Here is a 23679-nt window from a genome sequence, read left to right as displayed (position 1 = left end):
TACCATAGATGACATTCTATTAATTATTACGAAATTATATCATTGTTTTACATTCTCGTTTGTGCTTGTTTCTTCACTATCGGTTAAATGATGAAGTTGGTAAAGGATATGGGGAAACATGGAATCAAATGGGAAGATAAAATTTTCGTACACTTAGATTTTGAGGACAACTTAGGTCTCATAGACCAAAATTTCAGCGATATGATTGGATGTTCGGAGGTTAAAGTTCAGGGTACAGAAAGGGGTTTGAAAATTGATGCTAAAAAGACGAACGCACTTAGACTAGGAAATGTTGGAGATGTCACGCTAGGTAACAAGGAAATTGACCATGTGAGTAGCTTCACTTTAATGGGTAGTATTTATTGCTAAAAATGGTAGATCCACTGACAATATAAAAAGGGAAATAGTTCTGGAGATCAGGAAAATAAATATGTGTGGTAAGATTACGATATTAAAAGTCACAGTAGTGAGAGTACCTAAGTTCTGTTCTGAATCATATGTGTTTTTTGTATTTTCTTCAGGAATTATCCGAAAGATAGTCTTAGATATTTGTTTGTCCGACCATATATAAAACATTGGGATTTTTGAAAAATGTGGTTCGATCCCTCTTACTAGCACTTTAACACAGGAAAAGTGAAGGTGGTTTACGGACGAGAATGAAAGATTGCACTTTTTGGTTGTCCATCTGGGCCTGAACGAAAAGCAAATTTTCCCTTAATTATGTAGAAAGCGATCGTAAGCGACATGAGTGAATAGAAACGAGAAATTCGTTGAATGGGGAAAGGGTTTAGCTTTGAACAAATTGGGTTTGAACGATGAATAAGCGTAAAAAGCTGTGTGGGACTCATACGACTTGGTCATCCTATAATTTTTGTAGTAGTAGTGCTTCCTGCTTTTTCTTTACCAATGTATATTTAAAGCAACAAAACTCACAAAGAGTAGAACGTGTGTATTTTTATACTTACTAATATTATAGTGAAGAAGGAAGACTAATGGTGACTTAAAAAAAAAATCTGATACGAGTGGTTTCTAAAGGCAGGCAACATTTTATTAGTTTATTTATTTTAGCCTTTAGAAACAATTTTTATCATTAATGATTAGATTTATGTTTAATGAGTTCGAAAAAAAAAATATGAAGTAAATGTTAAGTCGGCCTGTATTACAATCTCAGCCTATATTCTAAATTATCCCACCGCGAATCCTTGTGAGACAGACGGGAATCACATGAAAAATGGAAGTTACAGCATCCACGTCATGCTGGAAGGTTAGCTTCAGCTCACATCTGTTCTACAGTGCATTAAACTAAGATGTGTTCAATGATTACGAATTTGTAATCCGTGACTAGAAATTATGCGAAATAAGTGTTCGAAGTGCCCAGATTTGAAATTAGCAATTGGTGTCATATGCAGGATTCAAGAACAATGTTTCTATGCTGAACTAGTAGTGCATTTGCTAATTTTCGTTCAGCCCCTAAAACTACAATGATAGTATAATCTCACCGTAGTAATCCTCTGGTTCCACGTCTGATATATAGTATAAAACGTTCGACGGATTGGCTACATAAACCTGCATAAAGTTACTCTTCCTTTCCTCCTCGTTTAGGTCCGCAATAAAGAATACTTCTTGGAATAAAGGCTGGCCACAATTTACGCCAGATATAACCTGGATTTGAATCTAAAAAATAAAAGCTTAGAAATATAATTTTGGAAAATTTAAATAAATCAAAGTTTATTTACATGTCGTTTTCTCATTTGTAGCCCTGGGAAAAGTTTGGTGAGTGTTCGAGACACAAAAACGAAGATAATTTGTAATTAACAATGAATTTAAGCTAAAAGACAAAAATTACACTAAGTTAATGTGTGTGCTGTTTCCTCTACCCTTAAACCGAGGCTAGGCATTTACTTCCCCAGAAAATACCCTCACTTGGAAAAGACCTCCCGTAAAATTCCCCCGTGGAAAATAATCTCTACCCCGTGGAAAACGAAAGTATCATCCCCAAAATACCCTCCCGTGGCCGGTTGGTCTCCAATCACTTTCGAATTATAAGAAAAAGGAACAGAATTTTCACTTTCTAATCGAATGAGCATCCTCCCAAGTTTCTACGACCATAAGGCGGAGGTGGGATGAGGAATGGGCAGCCCCACTCTTATACAGAATAAGTTCTGCTCATTTGGGGTTAAATGCTACTCTGTACTTTATTAATAAAATTATAGACCAGAAATATCCTCCGAGATCTAGAGTGATTAAATATCAATTTCGTAGTTTTGATGCATTTTTCATTTTTTTTGTACCTTCCCCCCTAGTGCCCGTAAAAAAAAACAAAACAAAAATCCTGGTTACGGCCCTGGGGATTATACATCAGTTTCTACCTTCATCTTCCCTTTGCCTCTCCCTTAGAACTAATTCTTGATCCCTCCCGCGTATCTTTTGGCATTAAAATGCACCCTTCGAGGTATCTCCCTCCCTCCCTAACTACCTGAAATATTTTTAAAGTCTAAACAAACTTCACTTTCTTATGTAGATTCCCTGCTGGTTTACAAATCCAAAAATTTGTATGTAAGGGCTTTAAAGCTCTATAATGGGGTTTGATAACTTGTATTTAGTGAGAAAGGGAGATGCCTCAAGGGGTACATTTTAATGCCAAAATATCCAATTTTCTTGGAGCCTTCAGATAAGTACAGAATTAGTTCTAATATGGAGACGAGGGTAGGGTAGAGGGCTGTATCCACAACTTTTGTAAGAGGGGGAGTAAAATATTAAAAATACATAAAAAACGTGATCTTGATACACAATTCCTCTTGATTTCAGGGAAAATTTTTGGTCTGCGCTGTTATTATGAAAGTAAAGAGTAACATTAAACACAAAAATCAGCAAAATTTATTCCTTGTAGGAGGGGCACTGTCCTACCCTCATTCCCACCTTCGCCTAGCGGTCGCAGAAAGTTCAGAGGGTGCTCATTGCGTCAAAAATTGAGAGTTAGTCTTTTTTTATAAGTCAAAAGTAAATAGAGAGCAACCAATCGCAGGGGGGGGGAAGATATTTTTTGGGTATTTTCCGTGACAAAAATAACACACACACAAATCTATATATATAAAAATAAGTTGTTTGTCAGTGGGTCTGTCGAGTGACGTCATGTCATCATGTCGTCATGAATTTAGTTGTCGTCATGTTTGTTATGACGATGACGTCATTAAAAGTATTTAAGAAAATCGTTCAAAGACAAATTTTTAATTGTAAGAAGATCGAGGACGGAAAAATGATTAATTGTAAAATGACTGAAGAACCTACAATGGCAACAGCCGAGGAAGCTGCTCAAAGAGTCAATGCGAAAAAACTTGCGGCTGATAGAGAAAGTAAGAAAAGAAAGCGTGCCGAGGAATCACAAGAACAGCAAGAAAACAGGCTTGCGGCTAAAGAACGCAAAACCGCGCAGTTAGATGAAAATCCACCTGGACAGCGAGAGTCAAAACATATCAAAACTGAAAATGATAGCGATGATGATTGGGTTTGGGATTTTGACCTGGATAAGGTCATCAATGCCTACCAGATTTTAGTTAAAAAAACAAAGATTCGGCGATATGTATTTCATAGTGACGCTGAAAAATAAAGAAGAAAAAGAAAACTGAAAAAAGAAAAAAGGTAAAAAACTAAAAAAAAACTAAAAAGAAAAAACACTCAAAGAAAAATTACAGACCGGGACACAAATGACGGCCGGGATAGAGGGAATATAAATGACGACCGGGACACTCAAAGAGAAATTACAGACTGGGATACCGGGACACAAATGACGACCGGGACGCAGGGAATATAAATGACGACCAGGATACAGTTATTTAAGAATATCGTTCAAAGACAAATTTTTAATTGTAAGAAGATCGTTGAAAGAGAAATTTTCAATTGTAAAATGACTGAAGAACCTACAATGGCAACACCCGAGGAAGCTGCTCAAAACGAATGTATTCAAGCCGAAGTAGCTGAGTTGGTAAAGCGTTATGTTTCAGGTTCTAGGTCCGACAGGCTCCAGGTTTGAACCTTGGCTTTAGCATTAATACAAAAGAAGAAAAAAATAAAAAAGGTTAAAACTACAAAAAAAAACTAAAAAGAAAATACTAAAAACACTAAAAAAGGTAAAAAACCAAAAAAATTAAAAAAAAGGTAAAAAACTAAAAACTAATAAAAAAACTAAAAAAACTAAAAACTGAAAAAGAAAAAAACTAAAAAAAGGAAAAAAACTGAAAAATAAAGGAGAAAAATAAAACTAAAAGCCAGGACACAGGGAATATAAATGACGACCGGGACACTCAAAGAGAAATTACAGGCTGGGACACAGGGACACAAATAATGACCGGGAGATATAAATGACGACCGGGACACTCAAAGATAAATTACAGACCGGGACACCGGGGCACAAATGACGACCGGGACACAGGGAATATAAATGACGAACAGAACGCTCAAAGAGAAATTACAAACTGGGACACAAATGATGACCGGGATACTGGGAATATAAATGACGACCGGGACACAGGGAATGTTCGATTAGCAATCACCATCAACAAAGCTCAAGGGCAATCATTAGAATAATGTGGTATAGATCTGAATACGGATTGATTTTCCCATGGACAATTTTATGTTGCATGTTCAAGAGTCGGTAAATCTGACAATCTATTTATATGCACAGACAATGGGACATCGAAGAATGTTGTATATTCGCAAGTTTTACGTAGTTAAAAACATATATATATCTATAACGAAAAGAGAAATCTTTTCTCTTTTATCTATATTCACAGGTGGGACACAGGGACACAACTACAATGGCGCGTAACTAATATGGCGCGTAACGACTTACCCGCGCAGGGGGGCTTGGGGGGCACGAAGCACCCCCACGAACTAAAAATCAAACGAATATTTTGCCCGTATCTAACAAGGCGTCTTCAGCGCGGAAAAAAAACTAAAAAATATACATAAAACTAAAATATACTAACCTAAAATATCCAATATACAGTTACTTAAAATTTGCAGTTTGTAGCTACCTTCATCAAACCACGAAAGTAACTGGATAAAACATTTTTAAAGAATGAATGGAATAGGAATATATTATAGCGACATAATTTTATGCAAAGCTTTCGATGCTGCTATTCGCTTAGGTTTGTTACTTGAACTAACTCCTGGGACATTTTGCAATACTTTATTTTTGAATATGGGCTGTTTTGTTAAAATAATATCATAAATATGATCAATACTTATATCGTCAGCATCTCTACGAATTCATAAACCTACAAAAATGCGTTTTTTTTTTGATGCTTCAAGAGCCCATTGAGTGCAACCCTCATCATTTGGAAATGGCTGTTGCCTCCTCAAACTGCACAAAATGGTCCGGATTGAAAAATATGTATGTTCTGCTAAAGCTGAAGTGAAACTTTCAAGAGGTTTTGTGAATTTTAGAGCATTATTTATTGAATTCCGATGCTCAATAGAATGTTCCAAAAATTGCTGATATGCTCACCCGACGTAAAATTTTCCGCAAGAGCAAAGTTTATCACCCACTTGCCAAACTGTTACGTGCTATATTTTTTTCAGAATCTAGAAAGTAACTCTATGGTCTGATTGATTTAAAAGAAGTTGATATATTATGTTTGAATAAAGTCCATTTAATTTTCTCTCCAAGAATTGGTATGTAAGGTAATGAAACGTATCTATTGGAAATTGTAGGGTCCAAAAGTTGAGAACCATAGTTTTTATTACCTTTTTCATGCTTAATCTGCCTTTTCTTTATTATCACATTTACAAATTTTACAGGATACCCATTGCGAAATAAAATACCCCTCAACTACAATGGCTCGCTACCAATGCACTCTGGGGAACAAATTTTGAAAAGTCTATATATCAATAACAGGATAACATTCTCAGCCATTGGTACAGCTTTCTCCTCTCTCATGAAAACATATTTGTCAATATCTTCCGCTTCTACGCCCTTCAGAATCGCTTCTTCCACAGATTTTGCATCGTCTGTGCTTACAGATGATGAAGTGCGTGCACCAATAGCCACGTTCAATAGCTGTGAATCCTGCCTGAAGAGTTCTAGGGGATCAATGCATCAAACTATCTTTTTGTGTAAATTGTGCTTCTAAGTTGGCGAACAATAAAATAAAGAAATATTTTTTAGAATCGACAATCAAAAATTTGTGTATTCGTTGCACTTCTGTATTTCTACATAGCTGGTAAACCTTGGAGTTAAGGCCAGATTGATTAAACCAAGTTTTTTCCACGTTTCTTTCCAAACAATCTTTAAAACCTTGGCGGTTTCCGGTATCTTCTTTTGTTTCAGGATCTGGAATTTGGCAAAATTCAATCCATCGCCACCTGAAGAAGAGTAAACTTGGCTTGAAAGAAACGTAGTAGAGAGCATTGCATAAATCAAGTTGAAAAGCAGAAATGATTACCCACTCTTTTCCAAAATTGGAAGCATAATCCTGAACCGCATCTCTCTTAATGCTTCTACCAAATGCTCGCGGATTCCAGTTTGTTGTTTTATCGCTTTTTTCCAGAGGTAAGTAAAACGGCACAGACTTTGTATGTAGTCCCAGTTATTTAGCATGTACCATGTTAGATTATTCCAGTGATTAGATTACCTAAAGAACGGCACTAGGGAATTGAAACCACAAACTGGAGGAGAAGTGGTATTCTGGAATACTTGTTCGAAATTTAACATTCGAGATTCTTATTCTAAGAGTCTCGAATGGAAACATTAATTATTCTAAGATGCCACTCCTAGCTTGATAGGAAATAGTGAATCCAACAAAATGATTAACATAACTAGTTCATGTAGGTCAACCTTCACAGCCGTTATAGGTAAGATAATATACTTGACAACGTAAAATAAAGCTTTTAACCTAATTTTCTATTTCACCATAATTGATTTCGCCAGAAATGACCGAACAATCCAACAAACTCTTAATTTCGAGTTTCAACCCCCCCCCATCTTTTTAGAATGGAAATGGGCATTAGGGTAAAGAACAAAAATGAAAACCTGAATTCAAATTTGGAGTTAGAATGCTGGATTTGACGGGAAACGACTGTTTAAATTCCAAAATATTTGTAAGCACAAAAATCGATTTTCCCTCGTTTTCCCCCTTCAAGGGCAAATTGGGACATTTGCACAAATGGTATTCGAGTGGATCTTTTTGTGTAATTAAGTTGATTTTTCTGGGAATTTGGGTGTAAAATTTTTTTTTTATAACTTCCAGAGGTTTGACCATTTTTTCTTGTACATTTTCTCCACTAATACAAATGCAGACACACGCACACACGCACACATTGGTTGTATCTATGGGTGACACTTGAGACGAGGCCAGCAAAATTTTTATGGTTTCACGTTGGCTTACATTTACAGGGCCCATAAACAGAGACAGGAGGATATCAATGCAGACAAAAGCTATAGAAAATGTTGTGATATTGACTCGTGACGCATAAAATAGACTCAATTGACTTATTTTTATCTCCGATTGACTAGCAGCTTACTGCGTATGAATGCTGACTGAACAAATCTGAGTGAAAAAAAAAACGTTAAGAAAGGAAGTAGGTTTTGGCAACTCGTGAAAACCAGAAGTAGACCAAATATTGTATTTCTCAGATGGGGCCAAGAAGACATGAACAATGAGAATAAAATTCAGAATAAAAATACATTTATTTTGATTTTTCAGCGCGATAAATTCAATATTTTTTACACTGTTGTGATTTAAAATTTCAGGCCTCCTGTACGTGTAAATTAAAATTTCTTTACTAAGAGAAACTTAATTAAGACACAAAAAAATTAAGGAAAAAACCTGATTTTTTTTTACTATTGATTCGTGATGTCCTATTTTGAAGCTGAAGATTTCTTTTGAAGACGTATACCTGCACGCGATTTGACGTTTGAAGAATTTTTCCTCTTACTGAATAATTTTAAAATAAGATATAAATGGTCTACCATAAAATTCTCATAGAAATATTATCATACAGAACAGCCCAAGAACTGCGACTTGGTAGTTTTTTATATATATAAACATTAAGACTTACCAAGGCATTGTCAGCAAGTCCACCAGCAAAAGCAGTTGCATTAAATACATAATACTTGGGTTCTATTGGCAAAGGCTGAGTAGTTGAAATAACACCTAATTCTGATATGATGAATCTTCCAAACGCTGCATTGTCTGTAAACAGATTCATTAATGCTTATGATGATTCATTAACAATATTTTTCAAATCGAAGAAATAAATATGTGGATTTTATATGTGGAGTTTCAGATATTATTGAAAACAAGATAACATAGTAAAAGGCTAATTGTATCTGAATTTGCAAAACCAATTTAATATGAAGAACACAACAATATCTAATGAATTTGAAATCCTCTGTCAACCTAAACCTGGGCTTATTACTAACAGTACGACTGTGTCTGGCAAAATCAAGGATTATACCAGTTAGTGTTGTAAGTGGTAAAACTGATCACCGTAAAATTGGGTATTTTACGTATTCTACTGTCATTTTACAGACCCTCGTAAAATTAGTATTATGTGTATTTTCCATAATTCATGTATTTTACGTAATTTATGTATTTTACCTATTTTACCGGTATTTTACCGGTATCATACATATTTTACGACGCCTTGCACTTTTCACAGCACAGAAGCACAAAAAGGCTGGCAGAAAAAGGATTTAATATAATTTTTTTGTGTATTGCTGTGTTCCCCAGTTTAAAAGGCCGTCTATCTGACTTTATCAGAACGATAAAATATATTATTGTTCAGGTGATTGCAACTTTAACACGGTGATATATTAGCTGAAACAAAATTACATTAGCTTTGTGAAATGTTAAAGACAGGAAAGGCTACAAGCACGATTGACATATGACAAACAAGAAAACAAAATTAAGTAGCTGAGAAAAATGAGGGTAATGTCGGCCAGCGGAGAAGAAAAGCGAGAATGATAGAGGCAGATATTACGTCAGGAACTTTTGCCCAGCTGTCAACAGAGCTAAAAAAAAATAAAATGAAAACTGACCTTTTGAATTAACTCTTAACTGAGCAGAAGAAACACTGAACCAAACAAACCAAACAAAAGTAAGAATAAATGAAATACTATTCACCAATTAGATTGGGCAAGGATTCTCTGTTTAGTGATTAAGTTATTTTGTCTACTTACCTAATTTTCATTAAAAGTATGGTCACATAATCTGAATTTAAACTGAAGAATTTCAAGTTATTGTAAATTGGGTTCATAGGAATATCTCCAGCATCTCTATTTAAAACAAGATGTGCATTTATAGGTTTTCTTTTAATTTCTTTTGCCTTCCTAAAAGAATGTGAGAAGCCATTTTCTACAAATATTAAAGTTGCCTCATAAAAAAAAAACTACATGATCAGGATTTTCAACGATGTTGAGGGCCAAAGCAGAATCAATATTCCCATTTGTTATTTTAAATTTCACATCTCAGAGAAAATTTTTATTCATGCCACCTTTTCATCGGAAGTCGGCGTTTCACCCCCCCAGAAAATACCCCACGAATGTTTACCCCTCCTCTAAGGAAAATTCACCCATGAAATATTACCTCCCCTACTTCCCCGCGAAAAATTCCCCTATTTTCCTCTTGGAGAATCGCAAATTTTCATTAGAAGGGAAATTGAAATTCCTACTCTCCTATTTAAGTCAGGAGCAATTGAATTACTTTACCTATAGTGAAGACCCATAACGGTTCAATGCATTAATGTTTGTTCATTTATTTTTTCCAAGAGACACTTCATGGGGAAGGGTGGCCGAACAAGCTTTGGAGGGGCTCAGGGAATCGGAAACCGAAACTTCCATTGCCCTTTTCTAAGATTTAGCCTGCTATTAAACCAATCGCTACCGAATGATTTATTGCTGACTACAGGATCAAAACGAAAATTCTTATTCTAGTTTAACTGCCCTTGTGTTTCAGCAGTTGTTTTGGAAGAATCTTCAGAAAAATGCAGATTTAGCTCTAAGGGAGAGACATTGGCATGGTGGAGGTATAAATTGAAATATAATCCTCAGGGCCGTATCTAGGACTATTTCTTATGGGGGGAGGGGGGCTTCAGAACAGGTACGACCACTTGAATTCAAGTTTGAAAGAGAGGAGCTAGATTTGCTAGCAAATCCTGTTGAAGACAGTCTTAACTAGATCTACATTGCATGGGGAACGTGAGGTGTTGTGGCAACCTTTGCTCGGCTTCGTCGGGTAAGTGTTGCGAGAGCAACACTTTGGTTTTTTTCCCCTCGCTTTTTAAAATAAATACTAGATACACCAAATCGCAAAAAGTTGCAAACCCGTCATCGCTGAAGATGATTGTAGCCTAACAGCCGATTGTTACTTGCAAATCCCCTACATGTCTTACGACTGGAACCAAATTGGTCTTACCATCATATACACCGGAAACAAATAATAGGTACACTAACTAGCAAAAGTTCCGAACCCCTCATTGCCTAAGATGATTATGAGCTAACAGCCGACTGTTGCTTAAAACTCTCCTATATGTCCCACAATTGGTATCGGCCTATTTTTGGTTTCAATGTGTACCTTACTACTGAAGTTGTCAACCCCTTTAAACTTTCAAACTGGTATATCTCATGAAGGACTTTTTCTACCAAATAATGGATGACATATACTTTGATCAGCTCATCAAGAGCTATCGACTACTGTCGAAAAAAAATATATCTGTCTTAGTTCAAAAGTTGACTTTTTTACCGTAGGCCAAGTTTCTAACGTCATCACTTAGAAAAGAGCAAAGAATGAACTCTTATTTCTTTAGCAATGAGAGAACTTTTAAGGTTTATGAGGCACATCTGATACCATTTCTGTATCGGCCTATTTTTGGTTTCAGTATGTACCTTACTACTGATGTTGTCAACCCCTTTCAACTTTCAAACTGATATATCTCATGAAGGAGTTTTTCTACCAAGAAATGGATAAAAAACACTTTGATCAGCTCATCAAGAGCTATCGACTGCCGTCGAAAAAAAATCTATCTTTCTTAGTTCAAAAGTTGACTTTTTTGCCGTAGGCCAAGATTCTTACGTCATATCTTAGAAAGGAGCAAAGGATAAACTCTAATTTCTTTAGCAATGAGAGAACTTTCAAAGTTTAAGAGGTACATCCGATACAATTTATCTACTGCAATCCCAAGTGCAAGAAACCGAATGATGTAAACTGAGCTGAAATCACGAACAGAAATGGATAGAAACAATAGATTTTTGACCCCAGGTAAGAGTTCTATGAAGTTTCCCAAAATGCAAAGTCATATTCATCAATCCGGCCTAAGTTCCACACTTTCCGTAAAAGCCGCAGAGGTTAGACCCTTACCACTTTCTAGGAATAAGCTGTAATCGGGGTGCTAGGAAAAAAAAAAAAAAAAAAAAAAAAAAAAAACGACAAAACCAAGTGTTGCTCTTGCAACACAATGACTATGAAATTGAAGGAATGTTCCGCTATTATGATGCAGTGCTAAGTTAATCAAAGTCTTTAAAATGTTACAAACTTCTTATTTACTTGTATTCGACACTTTTATAAATAAATGAAAAATAATATGTTTATGATATGAGGAATGCCGCAACGGCAAAATACGGCCATTTAAATATATAAGACTGTTAGGGTAACATTTCTTAGGTTTAAATATAGAAAAAAATGACTAATATGATTTTACTCCCAAATTATAGTAAATTTGATTTATTTATTTTATTCTATTTTTATTTCTTTATATATTTTTTTCACAAAATAGATGTCTGAAATCAGCCACTGTCCAATTGCTGAGGTAGTACTCTAGGCACAAGGTTACCAAATTGACAAACTAATTTTGACAAGACTCTAGATCTGGGCTTCTTAAACTGTGGGTCGCGACCCCATTTGGGGTCGCGTAGCAAAATTATGGGGTAGCGAGTGATAAAAATACAATTTAACAAAAAATGTTTTTAACTTGTAAAATTATTGTCATAAAGAAAAATAACAATCATCGTAGATAAATATATCATAAAATCTTCTGATTCGGAAAGACTGTTTATACCAGCATTTCTATTCCGATCATTATAATATCTTGTATAAATTTACTATGAATCAGAAGATGTTATACAAATTTATAAAAAATGTAGATTTATTTTTGTCAATCTCTTAAAACCGAAATAATCCTGATAAATATTATCAACAAAATTTCTAAGTGTTATTTCGAAGAAACTATATAAACATTTCGTGTTATTTTCATTTAGCCATTGTATGATTGTGAACAAAGTGCATGTTACTCCGAATTAGTCAGTCAATCGCAACCGACGGGACCTTACAGTCCCGGCATGTAAAAATCCTTTGGGCTCTTCTTAATTGATTGATAGCACCAGAATTGAACGATGTGCTTCAGGATGCTGTTAAGGTCATAAATTTTATTAAGAGTCATGCCTTTAACAGTCGCTTATTTTCAAATCTCTGTAAGGATACGGATTCCAACTGCATAACTTTGTTATTACATGCAGAAGTAAGATGGTTGTCAAGAGGTCAAAGTTTAAAAAGATTATCAAACAGTTCGTGGTAACGAACTGTAGTAAGGAGCGACCCGGCTCAATAGTAACCAAAACTCTAAAAAATCGAACTTTGATATCAATAGCTACATCAAAAGAATCGCATTTTAATGCTGATTTTAAATATATAAGTTTCATCAAGTTTAGTCTTACCCATCAAAAGTTACGAGCCTGAGAAAATTTGCCTTATTTAGGAAAATAGGGCGAAGCACCCCCTAAAAGTCGTAGGATCTTAACGAAAATGACACCATCAGATTCAGCGTATCAGAGAACCCTACTGTAGAAGTTTCAAGCTCCTATCTACAAAAATGTGGAATTTTGTATTTTTTGCCAGAAGACAAATCACGGGTGCGTGTTTATTTGTTTGTTTTTTGTTTTTTTTTCTTTTCCCCAGGGGTCATCGTATCGACCAAGTGGTCCTAGAATGTCGCAAGAGGGCTCATTCTAACGGAAATGAAAAGTTCTAGTGCCCTTTTTAAGTGACCAAAAAAATTGGAGGGCATCTAGGCCCCCTCCCACGCTCATTTTTTCCTAAAGTCAACGGATCAAAATTTTGAGATAGCCATTTTGTTCAACATAGTCGAAAACCATAATAACTATGTCTTTGGGGACGACTTACTCCCCCACAATCCCTGGGGGAGGGGCTGCAAGTTACAAACTTTGACCAGTGTTTACATATAGTAATGGTTATTGGGAAGTGTAAAGACGTTTTCATGGGGATTTTATTTTGTTTGGGGGTGGGGCTGAGGGGGGGGGGCTATTTTGGAGGATATTTCCTTGGAGAAATCTGTCATGGGGGAAGAAAAATTCAATGACAAGGGCGCAGGATTCTCTGGCATTACTATAAGAAAACAATGAAAAATAAACATGAAAACGTTTTTTCAGATGAAAGGAAGAAGTAGCATTGAAACTTAAAACGAACAGAGATTATTACGCATATGAGGGGTTCTAAAAATACTTTAGCATAAAGAGCGAGGTATTTAGGAGGAGATAAATACCTTGCTCTTTATGCTAAAGTATTTTTAGTAATTTCAGTTATTTATTCTACGGCCTTTCTGATTCAGGGGTCATTCTTAAAGAATTGGGACAAAACTTACGATTTAGTGTAAAGAGCGAAGTATTAACGAGGGTACAAACCCCTCGTATACATAATAAAAATATAAGGCTATGAAAGTTTGTTACATAAGTTAATTCTTAAGTTACGTATATTTTTTACTAATAAAAACGTTCATTAAAAATTAAAAGTTCTAGTTGCCTTTTTAAGTAACCGAAAATTGGAGGGCAACTAGGCCTCGTTCTCCACCCCTTATTTCTCAAAATCGTCTGATCAAAACTAAGAGAAAGCCATTTAGCCAAAAAAAGAATTAATATACAAATTTCATTTTAATAATTTATGTGCGGAGAGCCAAAACCAAACATGCATTAATTCAAAAACGTTCAGAAATTAAATAAAAAAAAACAAATTTTTTTAGCTGAAAGTAAGGAGCGACATTAAAACTTAAAATGAACAGAAATTACTCCGTATATGAAATGAGTTGTCCCCTCCACAATCCCTTGCTCTTTACGCTAAAGTTTGACTCTTTGCCTCAATTCTACTTTTTAAAACAATTAAAAGCTTTAGCGTAAAGAGCGAGGTATTGTGGAGGGGACAACTCATTTCATATACGGAGTAATCAAACAGTTCGTGGTAACGAACTGTAGTAAGGAGCGACCCGGCTCAATAGTAACCAAAACTCTAAAAAATTGAATTTTGATATCAATAGCTACATCAAAAGAATCGCATTTTAATGCTGATTTTAAATATATAAGTTTCATCAAGTTTAGTCTTACCCATCAAAAGTTACGAGCCTGAGAAAATTTGCCTTATTTAAGAAAATAGGGAGAAACAGAAAAATAAACATGAAAACGTTTTTTCAAATGAAAGGAAGAAGTAGCATTGAAACTTAAAACGAACAGAGATAATTACGCATATGAGGGGTTCTAAAAATACTTTAGCATAAAGAGCGAGGTATTTAGGAGGAGATAAATACCTTGCTCTTTATGCTAAAGTATTTTTAGTAATTTCAACTATTTATTCCACGGCCTTTCTGATTCAGGGGTCATTCTTAAAGAATTGGGACAAAACTTACGATTTAGTGTAAAGAGCGAGGTATTAACGTGGGTACAAACCCCCTCGTATACATACTAAAAATATAAGGTTATGAAAGTTTGTTACGTAAGTTAATTCTTAAGTTACGTGTATTTTTTACTAATAAAAACGTTCATTAAAAATTAAAAGTTCTAGTTGCCTTTTTAAGTAACCGAAAAATTGGAGGGCAACTAGGCCTCCTTCTCCACCCCTTATTTCTCAAAATCGTCTGATCAAAACTAAGAGAAAGCCATTTAGCCAAAAAAAGAATTAATATACCAATTTCATTTTAATAATTTATGTGCGGAGAGCCAAAACCAAACATGCATTAATTAAAAAACGTTCAGAAATTAAATAAAAAAAAACTAATTTTTTTTAGCTGAAAGTAAGGAGCGACATTAAAACTTAAAACGAACAGAAATTACTCCGTATATGAAATGGGTTGTCCCCTCCGCAATCCCTCGCTCTTTACGCTGAAGTTTGACTCTTTGCCACAATTCTACTTTTTAAAACAATTAAAAGCTTTAGCGTAAAGAGCGAGGGATTGCGGAGGGGACAACCCATTTCATATACGGAGTAATTTCTGTTCGTTTTAAGTTTTAATGTCGCTCCTTACTTTCAGCTAAAAAAATTAGTTTTTTTTTATTTAATTGTTATTAAAGGACGAGATCGAAATATTTTTAACTGAACGAAAATGTGAATTTGCTGGGTTTTTTTCAAAATGACTTGTGGCTATCCAAGCTTTGTTATTTGTCAGATATTTTTGCGAAGTTAAACGATCTTAACTTGTCTCTTCAAGGAAAAAATTGCGATATATTAACTTCAAACGATAAAATTGAAAGTTTTATTAAAAAGATCAGCATTTGGAAAAGTAGGGTCGAAACAAATTCGTTCGAAATGTTTTCCAGTGTCGACAATTTTGTAATTGCAAAAATTCATCGTAAAACTTTTAATTGCAAAAACTATTGTGGATCACTTAAAAACACTACAAAACAGTTCCGGACATATTTTATATTAAATATTGATTTACAAAAAATAGTTTGGATTCAAAAGCCGTTTTGGATAGGATTAAGTGAGATTGATCATCTGCCACTTAAAGCTCAAGAGGAATTTGCTGAGCTTTCGTGTGACTCAAACTTAAAACTACAATTCCAAAAAAAAGCCCTTGACTAAATTCTGGATCGGAACTAGAACTGAATTTCCCATAATCGCCGATATGGCGCTAAATGTACTTCTGCCATTCAACACCACATATTTATGTGAAGTTACTTTCTCAGCTTTAACACACATTAAATCCAAATATCGTTCAGCGATCAAAAATGTTGAAGAGGTCTTACGTCCAGCAGTTTCAAACATTACACCAAAATTTGATTTGTCATGCAATAAAAAACAGGCACATCCATCTCATTAAATTTTTAACGTAAACTTTAATTTAATATTTACCACGCAACTACTTGGATATATTGCAGAGAATTAAGACGGTCAGAATCTACTTTTGTTTTTTAAACTATAATACAAACATTTCTATAACATTTTCTGCAAATTTCAATTTTAGATTTTTATATGTTTCAAAACAAATTCTAAATTTATATATTTTCATATGCATATGTATATTGTTACCTAATAAATATGTCACCAAAAAAATTAATTTATTTTTCTTTTATATTTGCTGGGGTCGTTAAGAAACTCGGAATCATAAATGGGGTCGGGAATTGCAAAAGTTTAAGAAGCCCTGCTCTAGATGAAAGGGCATTACCCTTTTTAAGCCCAGAAAAATGAGAATCATTAAAAATTTCATTAAAAGCTGTAAGTGATGATTAAAGAGAAATGGTCAACTGGTCTTGCAGCTACAGGGTAACTCAAAAACACCAATTTTACCCTAGATTTCCCAGGGAGTACCTTATTTTACCTTATTTTAGTAATTTTGTCTTATTTTATCCATTTTACCTTATTTTACCAAGTTTTTATTTTAAGATAATTTTACAACAAAAATGCCAGTACCCGGTCTTGGGTTCCTCCCAAGATTTGTAAAAATAGTATTTGCGGTAATTTTGTTCACCGTTTTCGAAAAAAAAAGTTTTCCCTGAAAATCATCAGTTTTTCACTGATTTTCATTGTTTGTTCTTCTATCTAATTAAAGTAAGATAAATCTTTATTAATGCAATAGACCTATGTTAATACTTTATTAATACAATTCAACCTCTATCAATACATATCCTCTAACTAATGACAAAAGAGAGTTCTTTTGGGGTAATAGTGTTTTAGTTATGGGAGAAAATACAAAACATGTTTTTGTGAAAACAGTTTAATAGAGAATTCCAAGCTATTTGTACTTGATCATTGATTACCTTTACAACAATAAATTATAAAGTAATATTTTACGACCGAAAGTAATGAACAAACTAAAGAAGTAGAATGAAGGGATTCTCAATTTTATATTTGAATAGATAGGAACTTCTAACTTAAAACATAAGTAAATCACTGTTATTGAAGAAAAAAACAAAAATAAACCAAAAAATAAAGAAAAATGGCTTTAAACCAAAAATACCGGCTGAACATAGCAACCTGCTCATTTAAAAACCCCTCCGCTCCTTGTAACCAAAAACTTCCAATGGCATTTATTCAGAGTTTCAAGGCACTTTTTCCATTCTTAACGCCGAAAAGCCCAAATTCCAGAACTCCAGGGAAACTTATTGAACCCTCTTAAAGTCAAAATTGTGTGTAAGATTTTCTACCTAAATGTAGGGTCATTGGTCATACCCCCACCGGCCATCCCCCTAACTTCAAAATACAGAAAAGTTGCAACTCTTTCTACTCGTGAATACTTAATATTGGTCTAAGAGTTGCCATACATGATGAAATGACTTCCCAAAATCGAACCAAGGTAAGAACATATCAAATTACAAATATGAGGCTAAAATTATAATTTTAAAAGCACATTAGCCAGCATCCCCTCTGAGCAAGTCCCCTAAATTATTCAATTAGCGTACAACAAAACAAAGGCTTCACAGTCAAAAGTTAGTGAAGTGCGAAGATGTAATGGTTTTTGAAATTAGAATCATGTACACAATCCCGTTTCGTTAATTGACGTTTCTTTAATTGACATTGAAGTTTCTTTAATTGAGACGATATTATCCTGACCTCTCTCCCTCTATGGATTCAGAAATTTAGATAGCTTGCAATTCTTTCAACCCGGAATTACTTCTAATCGTTCAGGGAGTAATTTTAAATGAACAGCTGGCGATCCCAAAACAAAAAGGGGTAAGTTCATATTTCAATTGTAAGAAGATAAGGGCCTGACCTCTCTCTACCCCAACAAACTCATAAATTTAAATAACTTGCAATTTTTCAACCTGGGATTGCTTATGAGTCATTCAGGGAGTAGTTTTAAATGAACAGTTGGCGATCTAAAATGAAAAAGGGGTAAGTCCATATTTCAAGTATGATCTTCGAAATCCACAACGTCGACCTTTCAGACCTTTCGAAGTTATTATTTCTACGTTTGGGGTTAGAATTTCAATTTGGCCTCCAAATTGATGGTAGGCTTCTGGACAAGCACTGGAAATTATGAAAATAAGCCTATTTTAAAACAAAGGCTCAGTAGATAAATTCTACTAGTTCGATTGGCACGTTTTGTCTCGTTTCTTATATTGACATAGATTGGCAAATCCTTCCTAATCTCACAAGTAGAATCTTGTTGCCCCTCTTTCGTCTCCTGAATATTCAAGGAAAATCTTGGGAACAGTTTTAAATGATCAGATGGACTGTCAGTATTACGTATAATGTTTGATCAAATAGACCGTGGTATCGAACCGTAAGTAAGGAGTGACTCAGCTCAATAGTAACCAAAACTCCAGAAAACTGGATTTTAATATAAATGGATACATTAAAAGAATCAACTTATTATGCTCATTCCAAATATATAAAACTCATCAGGTTTAGTGCTATCAATCAAAAATTACGAGCCTGAGAACATTTGCCCGATTTTCGAAAGGGGGGGGGGAGAGGGAAACACCCGTAAAAGTCAAGGAATACTTTGAAAACCAGAGCCATCAGATTTAACGTATCAGAGCATTCTACTATAGAGGTTTCAGCTTCCTATGTACAAAAATGTCGGAAGAAAGATGAATGATGCGTGTTTATTTGTTGCCTTTTTTCCCTAAGAGCGATCGTTTTCCCCAGGGTCCTAGAAGATTCAGAGAGGGTGTGTTCGAACGAAAATTAAAAATTCCAGTCTCCTTTTTAAGTGAACAAAATCAATGGAGGGCAACTAGCCCCCCCTCTCACGCCCTTTTTCCCAAAAGTTGTCTGATCAAAATTTTAATGCATTCATTTTGCTCAGCATAGTTGAAAGATCTAATAAATATGTCTTTAACGGTAACATGCCCCCTCCCTCCCACAGTCATTGGGGAGAGGCCTGTTAGTTATGAAGTTTACTCATTGTTTACAGATTATTTGTTATTGGGAAGTATACAGGCTTGTTTCGAGGGGAGGGGGGTAATTTTGTGAATGGGGTAAGGTTTTATAGGGAGAATTTTCCATGTGGAGAACAATTTCCAGGTGGAGTTGATAAGCTTTCCTGGAGAAATTTTACACTCGGTAGATTTGACAGAATTCCTATACGAAATTCTATTCATTTGTCTAACTTTATCTTTACCAATTCAATCTTGCGTGAGGAGATGTACTGGGAAAATTACCCGAGGTTTTTTTTCAGCGTGTTTGGATTCCCGAGAAAAATTTTACTGAAAAGGAGAATTTTCGGAGTGATCAAAAAATGATTAGAAATTAAGGTCTTTTTCAAATGAAAGTAGGCTAAGGAAAACTAACAAGAAATTTTACAGGAGGGATTTTCTGCCAAGATGGAACTATATGGAGGGAATTCTTTAGGGGAGGTGTATCTTAAGTGGGAAGAAATTTCCACAAAGGAGTTTCCCGTGAGGGGGGATTTTTCATGATGGGAGAGTCAGATTAAACGGAATTATTTGAAAATTGATAAGAAATTAAATAAAGAAAGTTTTTTTTTACTGAAAGTAATTATTGAAACTCAAAACGAACATATATTATTCCGTATATGAAGGAGCTGTCCCCTCTTCAGTACCTTGTTCTTTATGCTAAAGTTTAACGGTTCGTCCCAATTTTTAAAAAGAGCTAAGAGATCATATGACACCTGTGACGAGGTCGGAAGAGCCAAGAGCTTATATGGTATGAGCTCTAGCAAAATTCTAAGAATCAATAGATTGCTTTAAAAGGAAAATCAGAGGCTTAATGCTGGCCGGGATTTAAAATAAGAGCTCTGAGTCACAAGGTCTTTCTAAATATCAAACACTTGAGATAGTCAAAACGTTTCGTCATTCAAAATAACTAAATTTTTCTAATTTTGCCACTCCCTTCAGCCCCCCAGATGGTCGAATTGGGGAAAACAGCTTTATCAAGTCAGTTTGTGCAGCTCCCTGACATGCCTACCAATTTTCATCGTCCTAGCTCGTCCAGAAGCACCAAAATCGCCAAAGCACTGAACCCCACCTCCTAATTCCCCCAAAGAGAGCGGATTCCGGTTACGTCAATCATGCATCTACGACATTTATAAGCGTTTTCTAAGATTTCCCGTTTCCCCCTTCAACTCTCCCCTATGTCAACATATCTGGTTGGGATTTGAAATTAGAGCTCTGAGACACGAGTTCCTTCTAAATATCAAATTTCATTAAGATCCAGTCACTCGTTCTTAAGTAAAAAATATCTCAATTTTTCTAATTTTTCCAAATTAAAAACCCCCAGCTCCCCCAAAGAGAATATAATCCGTACCAATTATGTCAATCTCGTATCTATAACTTATGCTGATTCTTCCCATCAGGTTTCATCCCGATCTCTCCACTCTAAGCGTTTTACAAGATTTCCGGTTTCGAAGATTTCTGTTTCCCCCCTCCAACCCTCTTTGTCACAGGATCAGATTCGAATTGGAAATGGAGCATATGAGACATAAGGTTCTTCAATAAATCAAGTTTCATTAAGATCCGATCACAGATTCGTAGGATACCTCGATTCTCACGTTTTCCAAGAATTCCGGTTTCCCCCTCCAACTACCTTCAATGTCACCAGATGTGGTCGGGATTTAAGATAAGAGTTCTAAAGTACAAGATATCAAATTTTATTAAGATCTGATCACCCGTTCGTAAGTTACAAATACCTCATTTTTTCTAATTTTTCCGAATTACTCCCCCCCCCCCCCCACTCCACCAAAGAGAGCAGATCCGGCCCGGTTATGTCAGTCACCTATCTTGGACTTGTGCTTATTCTTTCCACCAAGTTTCATCCCGATCTCTCCGCTTTAAGCGTTTTCCAAGATTTCCGCCCCCCCCTAATGACACTGGATCCAGTCGGGATTCAAAAAAGAGATCTGAGTTTCGAGGTCCTTCTAAATATGAAATTTCATTAAGATACGATCAATCCTTCGTAATTTATAAATACCTCATTTTTTTTATTTTTCAGAATTAACCCTCCTCCCTCACCCCCCCAACTCCCCGAAAGAGAGCGGATCCGTTCTGGTTATGTCAATTACGTATCTAGGACTTGTGCTTATTTTTCCCACCAAGTTTCATCCCGATCCCTCTACTCTGAGCGTTTTCCAATATTTTAGGTCCCCCTCAAATCCCCCCAATGACACCGGATCCAGTCGGGATTTAAAATAAAAGCTCTGAGACACGATATCCTTCCAGACTTCAAATTTCATTAAGATCCGATCGCTTCTTCGTGAGTTAAAAATACCTCATTTTTTCTAATTTCTTAGAATTAACCCTCCTCCCCCAACTTCCCCGAAGAGAACGGGTCCGTTCCGGTTATGTCAATTAGGTATCTAGGACTTAAGATTATTTTCACCACCAAGTTTCATCCCCATCCCTCCACTCTAAGCGTTTCCAAGATTTTAGGTCCCCCCCCAACTTCCTCGAATGTCACCAGATCCAGTCAGAATTTAAAATAAGAGCTCTGAGACACGATATCCGTCCAAACATCAAATTTCATTAAGATCCGATCGCCCCTTCGTAGGTTAAATATACTTTATTTTTCTAATTTTTAGAATTAACCCTCCCCCTAACTCCCCCAAAGAGAGCGGATCCGTTCCGGTTATGTCAATCACGTATATAGGACTTGTGCTTATTTTTTCACCGAGTTTCATAACGATCCCTCCACTCTAAGCGTTTTCCAAGATTTTAGGTCCCCCCTCAATTCCCCCCAATGACACCGGATCCAGTCGGGATTTAAAATAAGAGCTGTGAGATACGATATCCTTCCAAACTTCAAATTTCATTAAGATCCGATCACTCCTTCGTAAGTTAAAAATACCTCATTTTTTCTAATTTTTCAGAATTAACCCTTCCCCCAACTCCCCAAAACAGAGCAGATCCGTTTCAGTTATGTCAATCACGTATTTAGGACTTCTGCTTAATTTTCCCACCAAGTTTCCTCCCGATTCCTCCACTCTAAGCGTTTTCCAAGATTTTAAGTTCCCCCCTCCAGCTCCTCGCTCCAATGTCACCTGATCTCTTTGGGATTTAAAATAAGAGCTCTGAGACACGATATCCTTCCAAAAATCAAATTTTATTAAGATCCCATCACCCGTTCGTAAGTTAAAAATACTTCATGTTTTCTTTTTTTTCGAATTAATGGGCCCCCACTCCCCCCAGATGATCAAATCGGGAAAAAGACTATTTCTAATTTAATCTGGTCCAGTCCCTGATATGCCTGCCGAATTTCACCGTCCTAGCTTACCTGGAAGTGGCTAAAGTAGCAAAACCGGGACCGACAGACAGACCGAAAGACCGACAGAATTTGCGATCGCTATATGTCACTTGGTTAATACCAAGTGCCATGAAAACGGCTCCTGAAACACAAGGGCCATTTCGTTAGAATAGGTAGCTTTATTTCAAAGTCTTAATGGTTATAGCCTAAGAAGGAAGGTATTGAGGAGTAGGATAACGCCTTTATAGTACGGAACAATTTCTGTTTGTTTTGAGTTTCGATGTTGCTCCTTACTCTCAGATGGAGAAAAACTTGTTTTTATTTAATCATAATCTGAATCGAATAATTCGAATCGAAGTATTCTCCAGAAGCTGATATTTTACAAGGAATTGGTTAGATATGAGTAGTCTTAAACGATCAGAATATTGTCCCAATTCATAAAAAGATAACACAAGCTTATATCTCTTTATGAGTATTTTCATGGCACCTATTCCACTGAAAACTAAGCACCTTGTGTGCCACAAGTAAACAACTCACCTAGTTTTTTTTCCTACTGTTGTGTCCGTCGAACTTCCTTTCTTTGGAATTAACAGATATGGGTTTACATAAATACCCTCCCAGGATATCCTACAAAACGGAGTTTCAGTGCCTTTGAAAGCTGTGCCATACAAAGCCATTATAGGAAAATATAAACTGGATTTCAGAGGAGGTCAATCTTTGGAAAAGATATCTTACAGAAAATGCCTGGTGAAAGACTACATATTCATGCATGATTTTTATAATTTTGGCATCGAGTGGATGCGCAACTGCATGAACAACTGGAATTAATTTTGAGAATCTGGACTTGCTTTCCACCTAATCTTTATTGAAAGTGCTTTCAATAAATTGGAATTGGAAAGCACTTGCTTTCCAATTTTAATATACTTATGTTGGAATCTCTGGCTTGACTTGTGTCAAGTCACAGATATTTCCCGAAATACTGTTTTTGAGTTAACTACGCAAACGGAGCAAATTACTATAATCATATGATTCTTATTAGACTAAAATGTGTGTATATAAAATTATAAGAGAAGAGCATTTGCAGCGTAGTTTTAAGAAGGAGAACTGTGTTGGTCGAGTTTTTACACTGATATTAATAACTGAAAATTATCTGAATCATCATATCCCTTCAGTCCCGTTTTTGTAGGTTATGGACATGCATTTATTCAGCTTATGAAAAGCTTTTTGTGAGGGTCTTATCCTTCTATGATGCACAGCAACA

At 35.5% G+C, this 23679-nt stretch overlaps 1 protein-coding gene and 1 long non-coding RNA gene across 20 annotated transcripts in view; one reads left to right on the top strand and one right to left on the bottom strand.

The window, feature by feature from the left end:
- LOC136039633 (protocadherin Fat 2-like) overlaps nucleotides 1-23679 on the bottom strand; it is a 264014-nt gene that overhangs the window by 54364 nt on the left and 185971 nt on the right. For all 19 annotated transcript variants that reach the window (XM_065723534.1, XM_065723540.1, XM_065723553.1 and 16 more), the window contains 2 exons: nucleotides 8059-8192; nucleotides 1500-1674 (listed from right to left, as the gene is read on the bottom strand). In XM_065723534.1, coding sequence (XP_065579606.1) covers nucleotides 1500-1674; nucleotides 8059-8192 — 309 coding nt within the window. The remainder of the gene's footprint in view (nucleotides 1-1499; nucleotides 1675-8058; nucleotides 8193-23679) is intronic.
- Nucleotides 1-23679, top strand: part of LOC136039761 (uncharacterized) — a 97205-nt gene that overhangs the window by 57328 nt on the left and 16198 nt on the right. The gene's annotated exons all lie outside the window — the stretch shown is intronic.

The sequence above is a fragment of the Artemia franciscana genome, chromosome 2 (assembly GCF_032884065.1).
Source record: "Artemia franciscana chromosome 2, ASM3288406v1, whole genome shotgun sequence".
NCBI lineage: Eukaryota > Metazoa > Arthropoda > Branchiopoda > Anostraca > Artemiidae > Artemia > Artemia franciscana.
Note: the sequence above shows the minus strand (reverse complement) of the source record. Positions and strands in the feature narration are given on the sequence as shown.